Raw genomic sequence first — 18,159 nt, forward strand, 5'->3', positions numbered from 1 at the left:
CTTCTGATAAAAAAAACTAAAAACACAACATAGACTGGCCATCTACAGTAAGGTCTTTCTCTTTTTTAGCCAATCACATCTTGCACAAGCCCAAAGGTCACTGCTAATCTGAACATTACTTTACTACAGACAGATACTACCACAGTGAAAGGGCCATTAGCAAGGCCATGTACATACATTTCTCCCTGCATGGACCATGAAATCAAGTGCTCCAAACTCTAGAATGTTTTGTGGACCGAGATGCACAAGCACCAATAACACAATTTGAAATGCTACCTTCATCACTAACAAACATCCTTCTGGAGAGTAAGCCCTGGCTTTGCCATCACATTACATGTTGTCGAAATCTTTTTCTGTTTTCCTGGACTCATATTAGACAGCCTAATTCTTTCTGGGCGATGTAGTTTTGTTCTGCTTCCATTGAACAAATTGGACTAACACATGAGAGTAACGCTTTTTAAAGCTAAATGCCTTGGATGAAAAATAGGATGTAAGTTTGTAAGTACATCACTTCCTCAAGCCAACGTCCAAGATAACATCAAAATCAATCAGTTGAGATGATAAGAGCTGCCGGGAAAAGGTACTCAACACTGATACTATTCACTCTTAAATCAGAGGCTGACAACATCTATTGATCAATGTATTTGTTTTATATACTCCTTCACAACATTTTATCGAGAACAACAACTAATCATGAACACTTTAGTTGGAATAGTAGAATAAAACAGCGAATTCAATGCCAATGTATATTGGAAACAGCACAAAGAATTGTGCTTCAAACAACTATTTAAATGTCCTGACAATCAGATGGTGGAGGCAGCTCCTACGGAGTTGGAACTTACCTCATAGAAAATGCAAGCCCAAAATTAGGTCTTAAGGTGTTTGCACTTCCTTCAGAATCTCCAAAGAGGAACAATCCTCCAAGGTAAGTTGGAGGGAGTTGTCCTCTTACAATATTGTATTTCTAGAGAATTCAAGAAAAGAAAGTGGTTACTTCTTCCTTTAATGCCACTGACTTGTATTCCGTTAATAACCTTTTAGGAATTAAGGGAATCCACGTAAGTACTGCTATTGGCTACAAATGAGGAATACCATATGGAAACGTCTTCTGTTAGGACAGAAGACACTATTAGAACTACAGTAAAGGATTTTCGAATACTGGCTCTAACAGAGTCCTATTCCATTATTCCTAGCTGAAGTAAGCAGGCGACCGGCCTGCTTTAAACACGCTCAATTATTTTAAAGAGAATACTTTGTACCCCCAGGACTTTCAGTCAAGAGCATCAAGGGAGCACAGATAGCAGGGCCTGGTACAGGCGGTGGCTCACTTCGCAGCTGGCCATCAGCTTAATCCCAAGATCCAACTACCAGCTTTTTAACTGGATTGACTTATGTATGCAATTGGCGCTGGAATTTACGTGGCTGCTGGCACCAGGCTTGCCCTCCAATAGATCCTTGTTAAAGGATTTAAAGTGTAGTCATCCCAATTAAAGGGCCTTGAAAGTGTCCTGTATTGTCATTTTTCATCACTACCTCTCCAAGCTAGGAGTGGGTAATTTGCACACCTGCAAACTTCTTCAAAATGTGAAAGCCATTTCCTAGGCTCCCTCTCTGGTCTCTAACCCTGATGTCATTCTACCTGTGGTCACAATGGCAGGCACAGAGAGTGCGACTGAAATAGGATTGGACAGACATGTGAATTGATTGTCGCTGTCACAGTGGTGTGCGATATGCCAGAGGTTACCCAGTGTCACCAAAGCAGCTGGGCGAGCCAGGAATGGATTTGGTCTGATAAATGCACGCAGCCCAACAGTTCAGTGCTAGCATGCATTAGCTCTAGAATTAACACAGTCATACAAGTAACGGATGGAGTGATCAAACGAACCATAACTGATATATCGAGCATTCACAGTTGGGCATGGCTTGACAACATGGCTGCGTAGACAGGCTCTGAGAGAGCTCTGTGGGGCGGCTCACGAAAAATGACATCCTACTGAATCCTGGCTTTCAAAACTTGCACAAAATGATTTCCGAGGACCCATGAGACTCTTAGCCACCACAGGCTTGAGAAATTGCGGCACAAATCCCTCGGATAAAGAAAACGAGGTCCTGACTCGGGCGAGAGGCCGGCACCATCCTCGATTCGGGCCGAGGAGATCGGCGGAGACGCTGGGCCCGAGACTTTCCTGGTACCTGCTGGGGAAGGGACGACAGGTTGCGGCCCCACGAAAAGAGAAGGTGACCCTGTGGAGTGTGCCGAGCTGAGGATTGATCAGACGTCTGCTGCGGAGCGGCCCCGGGCCGGAATTCGGGCCTTCGAAATCACCCACAACCACTGAAGGGCAGGAAAGCCAGTTGGTCCCCCACTGAGACAGCGCTGTTGTTTGTAATCCCCAGCGGAGAGTGGATCGCGCTGGGAACAGTTGAGTCACTGTGGGCTATTGAAGGGAGAGCAGCTACAGAGGCCCCGGGTGAGTCTGGTTAGCCCCTGACTCGGGACCCCCTTCCCGGTTTGCTGGGGGGTGACCAGGACGAGGCGGATCAGCAGCACGGATGCAATGCAGCAGAAGCACAAGAGGTAGCCTAGCTGCGGGAACTGAGGAGTCAGTGGATCTGTTATGAAAGACAGCAGCTAGGGTAAAAGGACCCCAAGAGGAGGAAGATGGCCTGAGCCCCCGGACTTGCTTTTAAAATAGCAGGAAAGATGTGTGGGGGGTTACCCCCTCGGAGTCTTCGCTAAGGAATCACAGATGTCAGATCGGATCTCAAGGCAAAGAGTCGGAGGTCTGGCAACGTGGGGTGACTCTGATCCAAATACGCGCAGTCCGGACTGAGACTGGCAACTTAAATGAAATAGGGATGAGAAGAGATCCCTACGCATACGAGGGAGTTGCATTCTTGGTAGGATCGCGGAAGCAGGGGGGAGCCACTTTTGGTATTTCCCAAATGGGAAGTGGCACATAGGGCATACCCCAATATCATTAACTGGGCAGTATGGGGAAAGACAAGCCACCAATATCACAATCCAATAAAATATTTTATTATGCCCAGCCTATATCCCATTGTCCCGAAGATATCAACGAAAACCAAGCAATGGACAAGGGAACACTGGAGAGAGCTGCCAAGGATGCACTGACATTGATGTCAAGTAGGGACGAGATGTGGCCATAGATCTTAATCTCCTGAGATGTGACATTAGGAAAGTTTTGGACAGAGTGACGGTCACAGAAAAAGATACTGATGCATTAAAAGAAGAAGTTAAGAACCTTAGTGCCACAATGGTGGTACTGAAGGGTCAGGTGATCAAACGCTAAACCGAGCGGAAGACTATGAAGGTCGGTCGTGAAGGGGGAACCTACGATTTGTGGGATTCGCTGAAAAAGCGGAGGGCCCCGCAGTGGAACTGTTTTTGGAGGACTGAATAATTTGGGAAATGGCTCCTAAGCAGTTATCGAAGTTCTTCTGTATTGAGGGATCACACCGAGCGCTGGTAGGTTCCCCCCCCCACCGCCTCAACCTTGATTACGCCAACATTCTGTACGCAGGAATTCCTGCATGTCACCTCCACCGACTTCAGCTGGTGCAGAATCAGGCTGCTCGGCTGATCTTCCGTCAGCCCAAACACCAGCACGTCACTCCCCTCCTCCGCAGCCTGCATTGGCTCCCTGTTTCCAAACGCTGCACTTTCAAACTGGCATGTACTACCTTTAAGGCCCTATCGGACGCAGCTCCCAGGTTCATCTCTTTGGCCTTGTCCCGTCACATTCCTCCCAGAGCCCTTCGCTCAGCATCACTAAACCTCCTTGAGGTCCCAAGATTTAAAAGAAAAAAGCATGGAGGTTTGAGTTTTTCCGTTCTGGCTCCCTCCACCTGGAACGCCCTACCTTCTTCTCTCCGTCTCTGTCCATCGTAATACTGCTTTCGTACACTTCTAAAAACCCTGCTCTTTCAAGCTGCCTATGATTAATCCCTCACCCTTGATCAACGCTATATGTCAATGAGCGCCAAGAAACCGCTGGTGATAGTGCGCGTAATAAATAATTTTAATAGAATTTTTAATAGAATAGGAGCACCCCCTCAAGCTATCATCGCAAAGTTATTCAACTTCAGGTACAGTGACCATTTGCTCCAGCTCTCTTGCAGCGGAAGACTGTTCTTCTTCGAGGGACATTCCATAACAGTGTATCCGGATTACACACAACAGGTTCAGGAACAGAGGAAGACCTTCATTGCAATTAAACGGCGGCTTCGAGACTTAAACTTACAATATAGCCTTACGTTCCTGGCAAAGCTCCGGGTGGAGAGGGAGGGTCGCGCTCTGTTCTTTTTCTCGGCAGAGGAAGCAAGAGACTGGTTGGATGCCAGGGCCCCGAAGGAGAGACGTTTGGTGCCTTCCACTAGCTCAGCCGGGACACCTTCCTCACCGCAGTCCTCGGGGAGGGGTTGCAGACAGCCAACACAACATACGCAACAACACAGAACAATGAGTTTGGGCCGCATCATGGTCCTCCGGGACAGAACACTGCAAGCCTCAGATTCGGAGGTGGTCCCAGACTCGGTGGAAAGAACACCAGACATTGAACAAGAAGACGAAGGACCAGGCAGTGGACATGAATGACTTTTACTATCCACTAAATGCTTACCTGTACAGATAAGTTGGCCCATTGAATCCCACTATGGGGGCTCCTAGGAGCCTTCTAAACCGTAATGCGGGAGTGCTTCCTTGACTTCCCAACTGTGAGTTTTTCTGTTTCTCCTTAATTTAATCTAAAAGTATAGGTTGAGTGCCATGCCAATATATAAATGTTTTGAGAACAAGGGCAGCCGCCGGACTAGCTACACCCCCACTAGAGACCAGGTCCGCAGGGGAAGCTTGAGAGCAATCTCGCGTCCGACGCCACCAGCTCTCTTGCACAGCCAATGACATTTCAGAAACGACTTGATCAAGTCAGGACCCTAGATCTGGCGTGCAGATATTGAGGTGCTTGTGGGAGGGGAAGTTTAAGGCAGTGTGTGTCGTTTCTTATAGGGATCACTAGATGCATATACAGATCTAAACTACTGGCCATGGGAGGGGGAGGAGGGGAGAATGTTTAGTTCCTAAAAGTTGGTTTGGATGGTGGGGAATTTTTGAGGTCACAGATTTTGGAGTACATCAGAGAGAGACACTGATGGGGGAGGGACATAAGTCGGACACATAACACTACATCATCATGACGGTACAAACGTTACGGTTTCTTAGCTGGAACGTCCGAGGGTTGGCAGCCCTAGACAAACGTCGTAAAATACATGCCTTCCTGAAAAGATATAAAATAGTAGTCGTGGACTACATCAACACACATATGGGAGAACACAATTGCGTGCCTACGTAAAAGGTGGAGGGGACAGATTTATGCCACATAGTATTCTGGTTTTGCATGGGGGGCACTGGTGTGGGTGGCAACAGGGGTCCCTTTCCAACACATTCAACATGTTCTGGACACTGATGGGCGATATGCTTTTCTGTTCGGAAGGTAGGAAGGGAGAGAACTCTGCATTATTAACGTCTAGGCAACCAATTTGGATTGCCCCGACTTTTACCCAGCTGTCTTGAAAGCGGCGATGCCCTACATGGGTGCTGAGATCCTCCTTTTTGGAGATTTCAATTGTGTATTTGATGGGAAATTAGATAGGGAGCCCCCTAAAGAGCACACTAAACCCCGTATGGTGAACTCCCTCACTGGTATACTTCAGGGTATGCAGTTGAGAGATGAATGGAGAGCGCGCAACCCAACTAAAAGAGCCTTCTCTTGCTTTACCCCCGTAGCCAACACCTTTTCCCGAAATGACCATTGTTGCCTCTCGGCGGGCCTTTCTGTGACAAGAGACACCATTTCCTATCTACCACATCATTTGTCTGACCATGCGCCATTATTGCGGACTGTGTCTAGCAGACCGGGCCGACCGTCCATTCCGCTTTGGCGATTCCGAACAGAGGCCCCATATGTACAAAAGGTGGCGGAGGCCCTCCGACATTATTTTGATGAAAACTAAGGATCCAAGACCACCAGATCCACTGAATGGGAGGCTATAGAAGTCGTTATTAGGGGGGTCTGCATGAGGACTACATATGGGGTTCAACACCAACTCAAAGCGGACATTGATACCTTGGAAGCACGATTAAAGATTTTAGAGAGCACTCTAAATAGGACTCCAACCAATATGGCAGAGTGGACGCAGATTAAAGGGGAGTTAATTGAGGCTTGGTAGAGACTGGAGAAGAATAAATAGACCACTTACAGGCAAAGATTATATATGGAGGGGAACAGGTCAGGAGCGCTCTTGGTCCGATTGATTCGTACGGAGACAGAACAGGTACCTGTGCTACAACTTCGTAACTATAAAGGGGAAGTGGTGCATACACAAGCTGCGATTCTCAAAGAATTAGCGCCTCACTTGCAACAAAGGTGCAGGACAGCTGCCCCTATTCGATAACAGGCACTACAGGACTATCTTAATGCAATAACGCTGCCTACCCTTGAGGAGACAGATACTGAAGACTGGAAGCGACGGCCTCCCAACTGAGTTTTATAAAACGTTTGCACCTCAGCTGGTGGATCATCTCCTTGAAGTTTTTAATGAGGCTCTCGCTCGGGTATAATACCATGATGGAAGCACTAGTATGCATGGTTCTTAAGTCAGACTGTGATCCCTTGTACCCGGGCTCCTATAGGCCCTTATCTCTTTTGAATATTGATGAGAAAATATTGAGTGGAGTGCTGGCGGCACGAATCCTGCCACACATGAACCGACTGGTCCACCCTGACCAGGCCGGGTTTGTCCCTGGTTGGAACACCACACATAATTTCCGACGGCTCGCGCATGTCGGCATGCGCCGAACTTACAGGAAACGGACTGCGCCCGGTGTCTTCTAGATATTTGACACGCCTTCGACTCTGTTGAATAGGATTACTTATAGGCGGCACTTGCTAAACTTGTATTGGGGGAAAAATATTTGAGTTGGTTGAAACTGCTTTATATTACACCAACGGCTCATGTCCGCCTTCGCTATCAAGTATCTGATAGTTTAGAGCTCCAGTCGCCGCTCCTTTTCTCGCTTGCGATGGAACCTTTGGCGATTACACTTAGAAGCAGGATGGTGCAGTGGGGTATTCAGTTAGGTACAATGGTACACATGGTGTCAATGTGTGCTGATGATACACTGGTGTACCTTCGCTTTTCCAGGGAGGCGCTCCCAGATCTCCATCAGGAGTTAACTGCTTTCGGTGCGATATCAGGCCTCTGCCTTAATCCTTGGAAGTCTAAGTTCTTTCATATGGGAAACCTGAGGGATATAGAAAAGGATGAATTTCCCATTGTGGGGATGAGCTGGATCAAAAACTCTGTGCGGTATCTTGGGTCCGGCTGATACACACGCAGGTGGCTTATTTGGAACAAAACATGGGAAGATGTGTGGGGGGTATCCGCAAATCAGTGGTTCTTGCAAGATCTGCCATTATCTCTGATGGGATGTGTTGCCCTAGTAAAAATGGTGGTCCTTCCGCGGTGCTTATATGTTATGCAGAACTCTCTCTACCGCATAACACGAGCGTACTTTCACCAGTTGGCCCGTCTGTTGGTTGAGCTATTATGGGGGACCAAAAGGAAAAGGTTGAAATTGAATACATTACAGAGAATGTGGGAGCAGGGAGGACTGGAGGTCCCTAGGTTGGACTTCAAATATATGGCAACCCAGCTTCAGCAAACTGTGCAGTGGCATGACGAGAATGACAACAGGGAGAAGCCGCAATTGATGGGTACTCACCAGGGGAATCCTCTCCTGGATCTCATTATGTTAGGTTCAGGGGTGCCCGAACGGCTCCCATATGTTGTTAGGCATGTGGCCTCCACCCGGGAATCTGCAATTAAGGTTGCGGAGCGAAGAGCACTCTATGCCCCGAGGCCCCGCTGTGGGCAGTAGTACCGTTCAAGCAAATGAGCCAAACTTTGTCCATTACTAGATTGGTGGAGGGAGGCTGCTGTATAATGGGAGATCTGTATTTGGGGCCGCGGTTTCTTACCAGGGAAGAGGCGGAATTAACGTATGAGCTGGGCAGAGGTCAGTACCTTCAATATGCAAAGATTTTGGTGGTGGCAAGGGAGCTGTGGCCGATGTTGGCGGAGGAGCCTCCCATAACCGCTACCCTTCAAGCCCTTGTGACCTTGGCAGGAGGTCGCAGGCTGGTATCTCATATCTATATGCACTATGGGAAATCTTGATGCACGCCTGATACTGGTCCAAGCCAAATGGGATGCACCATTAGAGGAACCCCTGACAGACTCCGAATGGAAAAGAGTGCACAAAGGGGTTAAACAGATCAGCTCAAATACCAGATTTAAACTCACCCAATTTAATATTGTCCATCAGACCTATCTGACCCCAGGAGTACTTCATAAAATATACCCAGATCATTTTGCCCATTGCCCCAAGTGCAGGTATAATGAGGCCCCATTCTTACATATGCTATGGGAATGCCCGGAGCTGGAACTCTTGTGGGGGTCGAAACTGGAGCGCTTGAGGCAAGTAACGGGGTGGATGCTGCCCCAAGCCATCTGGGAGCTACTTTTGGGCCTTCTCCCCAGCCCTAAAGGGAAAAGGCTTACACGTAGATTCCTCCAACAGGGGCTAGTGCTGACCAAGAGGAGGATAGCGAATGACTGGATGGGTTTGCAACCTCCCAAGGTGGAAATTTGGGCCAAAGACTTAAGGGAATGGGCGACAGCAGAACTAATTCGAATGAAGCGAGTCAGGAGAGATGAGAAGTTAGAAGAGGATGCAGGAGCTTGGTATGTCTTGATTTCAGAAGTCCCCATGGGGGAGGCCCCCACCAGGCAAATGTCAGAGGGAACGCAAGCTGAGAAAGATGGAATGGAAGTAGAGGTACAACGGGAGGGCAATCTCAGCTTGAGAACAGTGTAGTACACCTGTTATGAGATGTAGTAAGCCAAGTGATACATGGCAGAGATGGAGAATTTATACATATGTGACCTGGGAGGGTGGGAGGTTAACTTGAAGAGTTTATTGTTACAGTTTGCTTATTGAGAATCTTCTATCCGAACCCAAACACAGTACAATGAGTATTAGCGTAAATCTCAGCTGTGAACATATTCTTTTCTGGACAGGATTGTATCATTTCTTTTAACGTTTACCATTCAATTGAGATTATTTTACATATGTGAAAACTGTTATTGTCTACATTGTATTCTGGTTCTGAATGATTGCACTGAACAGCGATTCGGCTATAACTGTGCTGTTTTTGTGATTCAGGACGATTTAAACTCAATAAAAATTTTCAACAAAAAAAACGAGCAATCACAGTTTCACTGTAAGGCCATGTGTACTTTCAGGTGTAAATCTTAATCTGTGACACAAACATATGCTGCTGGCAGATTCAACAAGGTACCCACGCCTGCTGGAGGCAGGAGGAGCCATGTGCCTGTCCAGCACTACCATGTGGCACCCCTTGGCAGCCTGCTGTAGGAGTCCCTGCTTGCCTGCAGGGGGCTGGGTGGATAGGGCAGTCACACAGGCACCAAGTACAAAGCCTGCTTCGTAACAACAGAAAGGAAGGGTGGCCGGAGGTGCAGACTAAGCGAGATGCAGGGGTGACGGCATGGACACCCCATGATACGGTCATTCTGAACTGCTGCAGAAATAGACCAGGTGCGGGCCGCCAGACGGCATCCAAAACTATCACCACCTAACCCCATCTACTCTAGTCAGACCACTAAGGGGGCGTTAGCTGGCAGGCTGTTTGCTCTGCTGGGTAGAGAGGGAGCTCGAGGAGGTTCTCCATAAAAGGCAGAACCTAGAGTCAGACAATGCCTGACGGGTTGGAAGTTCTTTGCTTTAAGCAACAGCTAAGGCTGGTCAAGGGTTCCATCCCTAAACGGCCTAAGTGTACCCAATCAGTCAGAGTATAGACTATCCTGAAGCAGGCTGACCTGAACAAGAATGTCAATTTGCATCCCTTCCTGCTTTCAGGGAAGGCAGGCTTGGAGTGAAAAACCTCAGGACAGGTGTGCAATGCAGACACAGAACTGGGTCACTAGGGTCCTAAGACAGGCCGGCTCAGGCCCTCGAAGCCCCCGGGGAGAGCAATCAGATGGCAAAAGGGTCCCTAGTACCTTGTCCCTACCAATCTGGAATCCAGAGGAAAGCCACCAGCCTATCTTGGAATCAAGCACATTAAGTGACCGAGGAGGCCATCTGAGCGACCACATTCAACCTCCGGCACCCCTGGCTGGATCTCCAAAGACAATCGAGGCCTCACTGAACTACCTGGGAAAGGCCAGCCATCCGGTTGACTCTGTCTTATGCTTTCCTTTGTAGTGTGCTACCAGATTTCTGGTCTTGAAAGTCAGCCATCTGGTCACCCAGGTCATACGAAAAGGATTCTGAGGGACTCCTTGGGCCAGATTGCCAGAGCCCGAGCAGGGCCTCTGGCACTAAGCTGTGGGCGGCTTCAAGGAGCTCTGACCTGGAGCCCAGACAAGTTTTCACTGTGACTAAGTAGAGGAGCCGCCCACCGGCATGTGGGACTTCCTCCTCAGCACTTTGACACACAGCTGGAAAATAGAGTCCTGGGCCAACCGGAGCTCCGACCCGGGTCCAGGTCAGAGTCTCTTAACCCAGCTAAGCAGGAAAGCCCTTCTGGTGGCTGAGGGGCCCGATCGCAGGCACAGGCTGTAAAAGGAAGGTCAGGTGCTTCCACCCCTGGGCTAACCAGAGCTCTGAATCACGATCCAATCAGACTTTCTTAACTTGGCCAAGCAGGCAAGAGCTACCTGAGACTGCAGGACCCAACCCTTGGGTGTAAGTGACGCGATGGGCTGGAGAATGGAGCCCAGGGACAGGGCCTTCTATTCCACTCCAGGCAGCTATTGCACTTGGGCCCATTCACAGCTTCTTAATCTGGCTAAGCAGGCGAGCACTTTCGGTGCCAGGGGGATCCTGTCCTGGGCACTTTGCTGCACAGGGTGTTGGACAATGGTGCCCAAGGATAAAGGGCTTCCACCCTCAGGCCAGTTAGAGCTCTGACCCGGGGTATGGTCAGAGGGTCTTAACCAGGCCAAGCAGAGGAGACCTTCCCAGGCACGCAGGACACGCTCCTGGGTACTTTTTGACAAGGCAAGTCAGAGAAGGGTCCTCAAGCCCAGGGGCTTTCTCCCTGGGCCTATTGATCACCGACCCTGTGGAGCCCCATTCTTTTTAAAAAAAAATATTTGCATTTTCAAAACAGTGCGACACAATGTTCAGTAAAGATACATAGCAAATTAAGCACAGTAGTCTTTCAGCAGAAACTATTATGGCAATATCACAAGTACAAGTATATCTGAATCCAGCAGCCCTTGGCATAGGCTGTCAGAAAGTTCGTTATTTCCAATGCATCAATCGGAATCAGAGCTGGAACTATCATCATCTGAGGGTGGGTCACAAATGTCTCCTCTATATTTATTCCATGCCCCCCAAATCTTACTCCATTTTTTGGGACAACCCCTATTGCAAAACACTGTTCGTTCTGAAATCGTGGAGCCCCATTCTTATAGGCTTTGTAACTCTTAGGCCCTGACCACGGTCTGGCCAGAACAGTGACCGGAGGTCTGATCAGAGCTTAACCCTAATCCTCTAGAAGCCAATCCTGGGCACTAATGGGCTCACAGACCCCCAGGTCCCAGGAGTCCTCACCCGGGCCCACCAGAGCTCTGACACATAGCCCAGTCAGGTCTTTTCAGACCAGTAATGCAGGGGAGCCCTAACCAAGTGGGTCCCACTGGAGCTCTGGCCTAGGGCCATTAGGCCATAGGAATCAGAGGCGCCAGATATACAGCAAATCACCCACACCGTTGCCTAGTAATACAGAGAAGTTCACCAAAAATTCTTGTAATCTGTGCAAATCAAGTCAGAGGGGGACAACTGAACAAACCTTCTGTAGCCCTGACTGGGCTTGAAGTTTAAACTGAGTCCTCACTGGGACTTTCAGGGCAGCTTGGAGTACTGAACACTGAGTCACACCCGGAACTGGAATGTTTTGCTTATTTATTTTAAATACAAAATGTAAAGTCACCAGTCACATTGGAATGGCACATTTTGCACCACCCATGTGAGTGTGGTAAGTATCTCAGGTGTAATTTCACACACCCATAATTACAATTTAGCCTACCCTTAGATTTTAGCAGAAAGGGCCTAAACACTTAGCTTTCAGGGTAGTGATGAAAGCAGTCTACTTATGCCTAAATGGATCTAATATAGAAACTGAAACAAGAAGTACAGCACTACTTTACCTTCTAGATAACAGCATTAAATACAAATACAGAACCAACTTTTCTCTTATTTGCTCTACAGAAAATAGAGAACCTTTTATAGAGTCCAGGGACCATGCCGTTCAGCTCTCACCTTTATTGCAGCTTCTCGTAAAGCCTCCAGCCTCTGTCTGCTGCTTTCCTTCATGTTCACAACATCTTTGTAGTTGCCTTGCAAGGCCCTTTGGAGCCCATGGACTGCTTGAAATACAGAGTTTTCGCTTTCATTTAGCTCTTTTTGGAAGATCTCGAACGTGTGCACCTGGAAAAGCTTCTCTTCATCCGAGAGACTGGAGTCCTTCTCCACCGCTTTGATGGCACTCTTTAACTTATTGAGGACCACGTTCTTATGGTGAAGAAGTGTAGAGAGTTTCCTGCAGTTGCCAAAGAGCCATTGTTTGCGCTGTGTGACTGCTGCACCTTTGCCCTGGTGCAGTTTTATTGCATGCTTCGCTACGCTGTTATGTTCTGCACCTCTCACTGCCTGGAATGGTAGCAGGCAGGTCATGAGCCACAGAATGCAAACATCGCAGGGTGCCCTCATTGTGTGTTTTTGTCCACAGGGCAACCAGACATGTACATTCAGACACAGTAACAATGCCTCCACCACACACTGCTTGCATCTTCAGAGTGCAGCTCAACTTCTGAAAAAAAAATAAAGTAATAAGGTAAGGTGACCAAATTGAGAAACAATATTTACAAAGCACATAGTCCGCCAATGCCTGGGCTTTTAGAACTGATCATATAATTCAGTCGCACTGCGGTGAATGATGAGAACAGCAACACAAATAATGATCCACTGTATTAGGTTTGGCATAATCCTGCTTGCAGCACCTGCATGGAATTGCCCCAGGGCATAAGAATAAAGAATAAAGGCCCTTGATGCTCTATGATCAACTGCAGGCTTTTTAGGTATGCAATTTGGGGTGTTTAGTTGCTACGCCATGCTAATGTAGAATCTACAATTTTTATTAAATTCAATTTAAAAAGAAGACCTATCTTTCTACAAACCATTTGAGCTAGGCATTCATCTTAAATAGTTTATTTGTGTGTCCACCACTCCATTGCTTAACTGACATAAAGCAATTTACAGAAGGATTCAGCGGGTCTTACTAAGCAATCTTTTAGTTCCAGAGGAAGGCGGAATGCGAAACACTGTGTTGGAAATATACATTTGTGTACTTTGGTGAGAAATTGAAAATATTTCAAGGATGCCTGTGAGACAGGGTTTTCATCTCCTTTGTACATCTTTATCATTGTCCACAGTTTAATTTACATTCTGTTCATGAAAAGTATACAATAACTGAAAATTCTCATTTCAAGGAAAGGCCATTGTTGGCTGCAACTTGCAGATAATAGCTTGAACACACTCTCCCTTCTACTGACAGAAGATTTTAAAAAATGTTTTTAACAAAACAAATTGTATTTTTTATTGTACATTCTTAGCTGCACAATTGGGTATTTTTCTTATCTTTATTTTAGACAGCCAAACACTATAGTCTTTTATTTCACTTACTGTTTGCATTTAACATTTCTGTTGAAAAAAACAACACAGTATTCGCCCCAAAATAAACATGTAAATTAAAAGAAATAGTGGGTAACATGAGTACTGTTGTCCTGATTTATCATGCTGTGATTCTGGTAGCCATTAACAAAAATGGGTTGTGGCCCAATATATGGTTGTGGACCTGGGCTACGGATAGTATGAAAAATAATGGTCAAAGACTAAAGATCATACATGAAATAAATATGTACTTATAATCATTATTGTACACCTTTATGAGCCTCTAACACCGTGGCTCTTTTGTATCAATCTATTTGACTGTTTTTAAGCATGTGCAACAACCGAACAGAAACAAGTTTTAGATAGATGGGGTTTAATGAGTCACTCCGTCATATTAATTCAGTTGTATTGATTTTTTCAATATACATTTTAAGGTACAAAGGGAATCTGGTGGCATTTGCAAACAAACCACTAGTTTATTATGTAATCCGAACTCACCGATAGCTGCATATGGCCTTATTACTCATGTGACCTATTATGCATTCACTCAAGAAACTACATCAGTAATGCAAGTTAAAATAATATACTTAGCAAATGAAGTGACAAGCTTGGAAAGGAAAAAAGAACACTGAATAAATGCAGTTTTCTTGCCGACATAACTTTGTTCTCCACGATGTCTTAGGAGGGTTCATTTGCTAAGATGTAGGACCATGGGAGGGGTGTTTGGGAGTTTATGGGGTGTTATACCAAGACACCTCTATGGTAGGGGTTAAGACTCAGTGGCTGGCGTGGGTGAGGGCAACAGGAGGATGGCCACGGGTGAAGTTTGGGGGGCGAGCACAGGTGGTTGGGATAAAAAAAGATGAAAATAGTGACGTTTTTTTGCACCAGCTTTCTTTTTAGTGGAAGAGTTCCTTCTTAAGATTATTGTTGCATATGAAAAAGCTGGGATTGTACTATTTATGCTGTCGCAATGTTTAGTGCATATAAACTGTAATATGTGTTATGTCTACTAAAGCGGGGATGACATTAATTTCTTTTAATGTAAATGGTCTCAATAATAAGAAAATAATGTGCGCCATAGTCATGGATCAGGACTGAGAATCCCACTATTGTAATGTTGCAGGAGACCCATCTCTCCGCTGCTAAAAAGGTTGATTTTTCGATGTTTAAAGCATGGGCTTCGTTTCGTGGTTTTTCATGCGCCATCACTTCACAACGGGGAGTCGCTCTTTTCTTGAACAAAAATATTGAGGCTGAAATTATTCAGACGGAGGAGGATGGTCTAGGTCGTTGGTGCTGGGCCTCGTGTAGTATTAAAAAACAACAAAGGCCTATTACCTTTGTCAGTTTTTACGCCCCTATAGAAGATAATTCTCAGATTTATGACGCTGTTTCAGTCTTTGTTATTGGTGGGAGGGGATATTATTATAGGTGGCGATTTTATAAATGGTCTCAATAATAAGAAAATAATGTGCGCCATAGAGTCATGGATCAGGACTGAGAATCCCACTATTGTAATGTTGCAGGAGACCCATCTCTCCGCTGCTAAAAAGGTTGATTTTTCGATGTTTAAAGCATGGGCTTCGTTTCGTGGTTTATCATGCGCCATCACTTCACAACGGGGAGTCGCTCTTTTCTTGAACAAAAATATTGAGGCTGAAATTATTCAGACGGAGGAGGATGGTCTAGGTCGTTGGTGCTGGGCCTCGTGTAGTATTAAAAAACAACAAAGGCCTATTACCTTTGTCAGTTTTTACGCCCCTATAGAAGATAATTCTCAGATTTATGACGCTATGTTTCAGTCTTTGTTATTGGTGGGAGGGGATATTATTATAGGTGGCGATTTTAATATACTTATGAACCTTAATTTAGATTCCACCACATCCTCCAAGAGACAGTCTAAACCTAATTCTTTTAGGACTATGCTAAACAATATGTCAATTCTGGACCTATGTGATCCATGGCGCTTGAAAAATCCACAGAAAACTGATTTTACTTGTTGGTCGGGCAGGTTCAAACCATCCTCCCGTATTGATTTTTTTTTTGGCCTCTAGGCAACTTAATTTCTCTTCTCAGAAAATTTGTCATAATGGTTTTTCAGACCATGCGATGGTGGTTATTGAATTTGATGTGGGAGACAATACTAACATTCCTAAACGATGGATCTTTAATAAAACACATTTACAAGAGATAAACTGGGTTGCTACACTTAAATCAGAGATTACGGATTTTATTGCCCGAAATACAGGCACAGCTCCCGTACACATTATCTGGGACTCCCTGAAGGCCTTTATTCGGGGTATAGTCATAAGCAAAGATGCAGCAGACTGGCTCGCTGTAAAAAATATAAGGAGCTCCCTGTTACAAAGAATTCAGGTTTTAACAGCACAACAATACTGCAATTCAACTTGTAACATTCAGAATCAGCTTAGTGAAGCCAAGCGGGAACTTAGTGCCTATTTTTTCGCTCAAAGTGAAGAGGTTTTTCGTAGACAAACCCAAAAAGTCTATGAAGAAAGTAACTTTACGGGTAAATTTTTAGCCTGGCAGGCCAAAGAACAAGTTGCTGCGAATTTGATACACTCTCTGAAAAGTCCAGTAACCTATATAGAGACATCAGATCAGGCAGAAATAAGTTCAATAATGTTCTCCCATTATTATAAAATTTATAGTACACAGAATTCTATTGACCATCAAAATTTGTTTGATTTTCTGGGGAGATATGCACTCCCGGGTCTATTATCAGGTGATCAACTAATTATGCGAAGCCCATTCTCTAGGGAGGAATTGGAATCGGTTGTTAAAGATCTCCCATTGGGTAAGGCCTGCGGCCTGGATGGTTTTCCTGCCGAGTTTTTTAGGGTCTTTTTTAGTTCTTTCTCCGATTTGTTCTTGTTACTCCTAAACTCTATGCTCTATGGTGGGCAAGTTCCCGCATCCTTTCATGAAGAGGGCACGGTCGTTAGTTTTTTTTAAAAAGGGAAAGAACCTAGGGACCCTAATTATACAGACCGATCACGCAACTAAATTTGGATTATAAAATTGCCACCAAATTACTGTCACTTCGCTTTAACAATATTACGGCTGATTTGATCCATCCCGATCAAAATGGGTTTATTAGAGGAAGGCAATTATTTACAAATACACATTTTTTGATTGAGGCATTAGATTATTTTGAGTCATGGGGGTTACCGGCTTTGGTTCTACTATTAGATGCAGAAAAAGCTTTTGATTTTGTGGTTTGGGACACACTTTTTATTATTTTGAAATATTTTGGGATTCCACAACAAATTATTAATCTAATACAGAATCTGTATACAGGTGCTACAGCCAACATAATCATTAATAAACTTTCAGCAGGTTCAATTTTAGTTCAGCGGGGAACTAGGCAAGGTTGTCTTTTGTCTCTTATTCTTTTGGCCTATTTTATTGAACCACTTGCAGTAGCTATTCGTAATTGCGTACAGAGTGTTCCCCCGGTCATCTCCATGGCCAAGATAAAGTTATATGCGGATGACATTATGTTACTAATTAAACCGGATCTTCAATCACAGACACAAGCTCTTCAGATTTTCGAAGAATTTGAGGCTCTAGGGGGCTATCGAATGAATAAAAAAAAGACAGAAATTTTTGTTTGCGTGGGCAGACCCAGTATTACATCCGGATCTGTACGGTTGTATTAATCCAAAATCTAAAAGATATTTAGGGATTTTATTTTCTCCCATAATTCAGGATTTATACACACTTAATTTTGTTCCTTTGCTTCGGAAGGTCCGCTCAATGTTTGCTCGGTGGGACCCATTACCGCTATCTATTCTTGGCCGGGTTGCCTTGATTAAAATGTCAATACTCTCACTTTTAAAATTTTTACTCTCCACTATCCCTGTTTTTTTACCTGGAGCTTTTTTTTTCTAGAGTAGAATCTATGTTTTCCGCATTTATCTGGGCTAAAAAAACGCATAGAATTGCCATAGGGACTTTATACGAAGAGACTGAACATGGAGGCCTTTCATTACCAAATCTAAAAGATTATTATAATGCATACTTTGCGCAGTATTTAGACAGATTTAAAAATGCAATCCCAGGTGTGGGCCTATTTATAAATGTTTTCTTTGAGTTCATTTGTTTAGAGATTCAGATTCCATCCCCCCTTCTTGTGCCCAAATCACCTACATTTGTTCGATATAAGACCCTGATTTGGTTTTTCAAACGACGGGATGCCATGCTTAAGAGATACTCCCTCCGCTGCATTAATTTAACAACGCCCTTAATTGGTGCTTTTGCTTTTTTAGGGATCAAAATTGACCCTA

General features: G+C 45.3%; 1 protein-coding gene across 1 annotated transcript in view; it reads right to left on the reverse strand.

Moving 5' to 3' along the window:
• SLC9D1 (solute carrier family 9 member D1) overlaps positions 1-18,159 on the reverse strand; it is a 498,092-nt gene that overhangs the window by 369,230 nt on the left and 110,703 nt on the right. The window contains exon 2 of the mRNA XM_086934696.1: positions 12,437-12,986. Within this exon, the coding sequence (XP_086790822.1) occupies positions 12,437-12,886 (450 nt within the window). The 5' untranslated portion in view covers positions 12,887-12,986. The remainder of the gene's footprint in view (positions 1-12,436; positions 12,987-18,159) is intronic.

The sequence above is a fragment of the Lissotriton vulgaris genome, chromosome 8 (genome assembly GCF_964263255.1).
Source record: "Lissotriton vulgaris chromosome 8, aLisVul1.2, whole genome shotgun sequence".
Taxonomy (NCBI): domain Eukaryota; kingdom Metazoa; phylum Chordata; class Amphibia; order Caudata; family Salamandridae; genus Lissotriton; species Lissotriton vulgaris.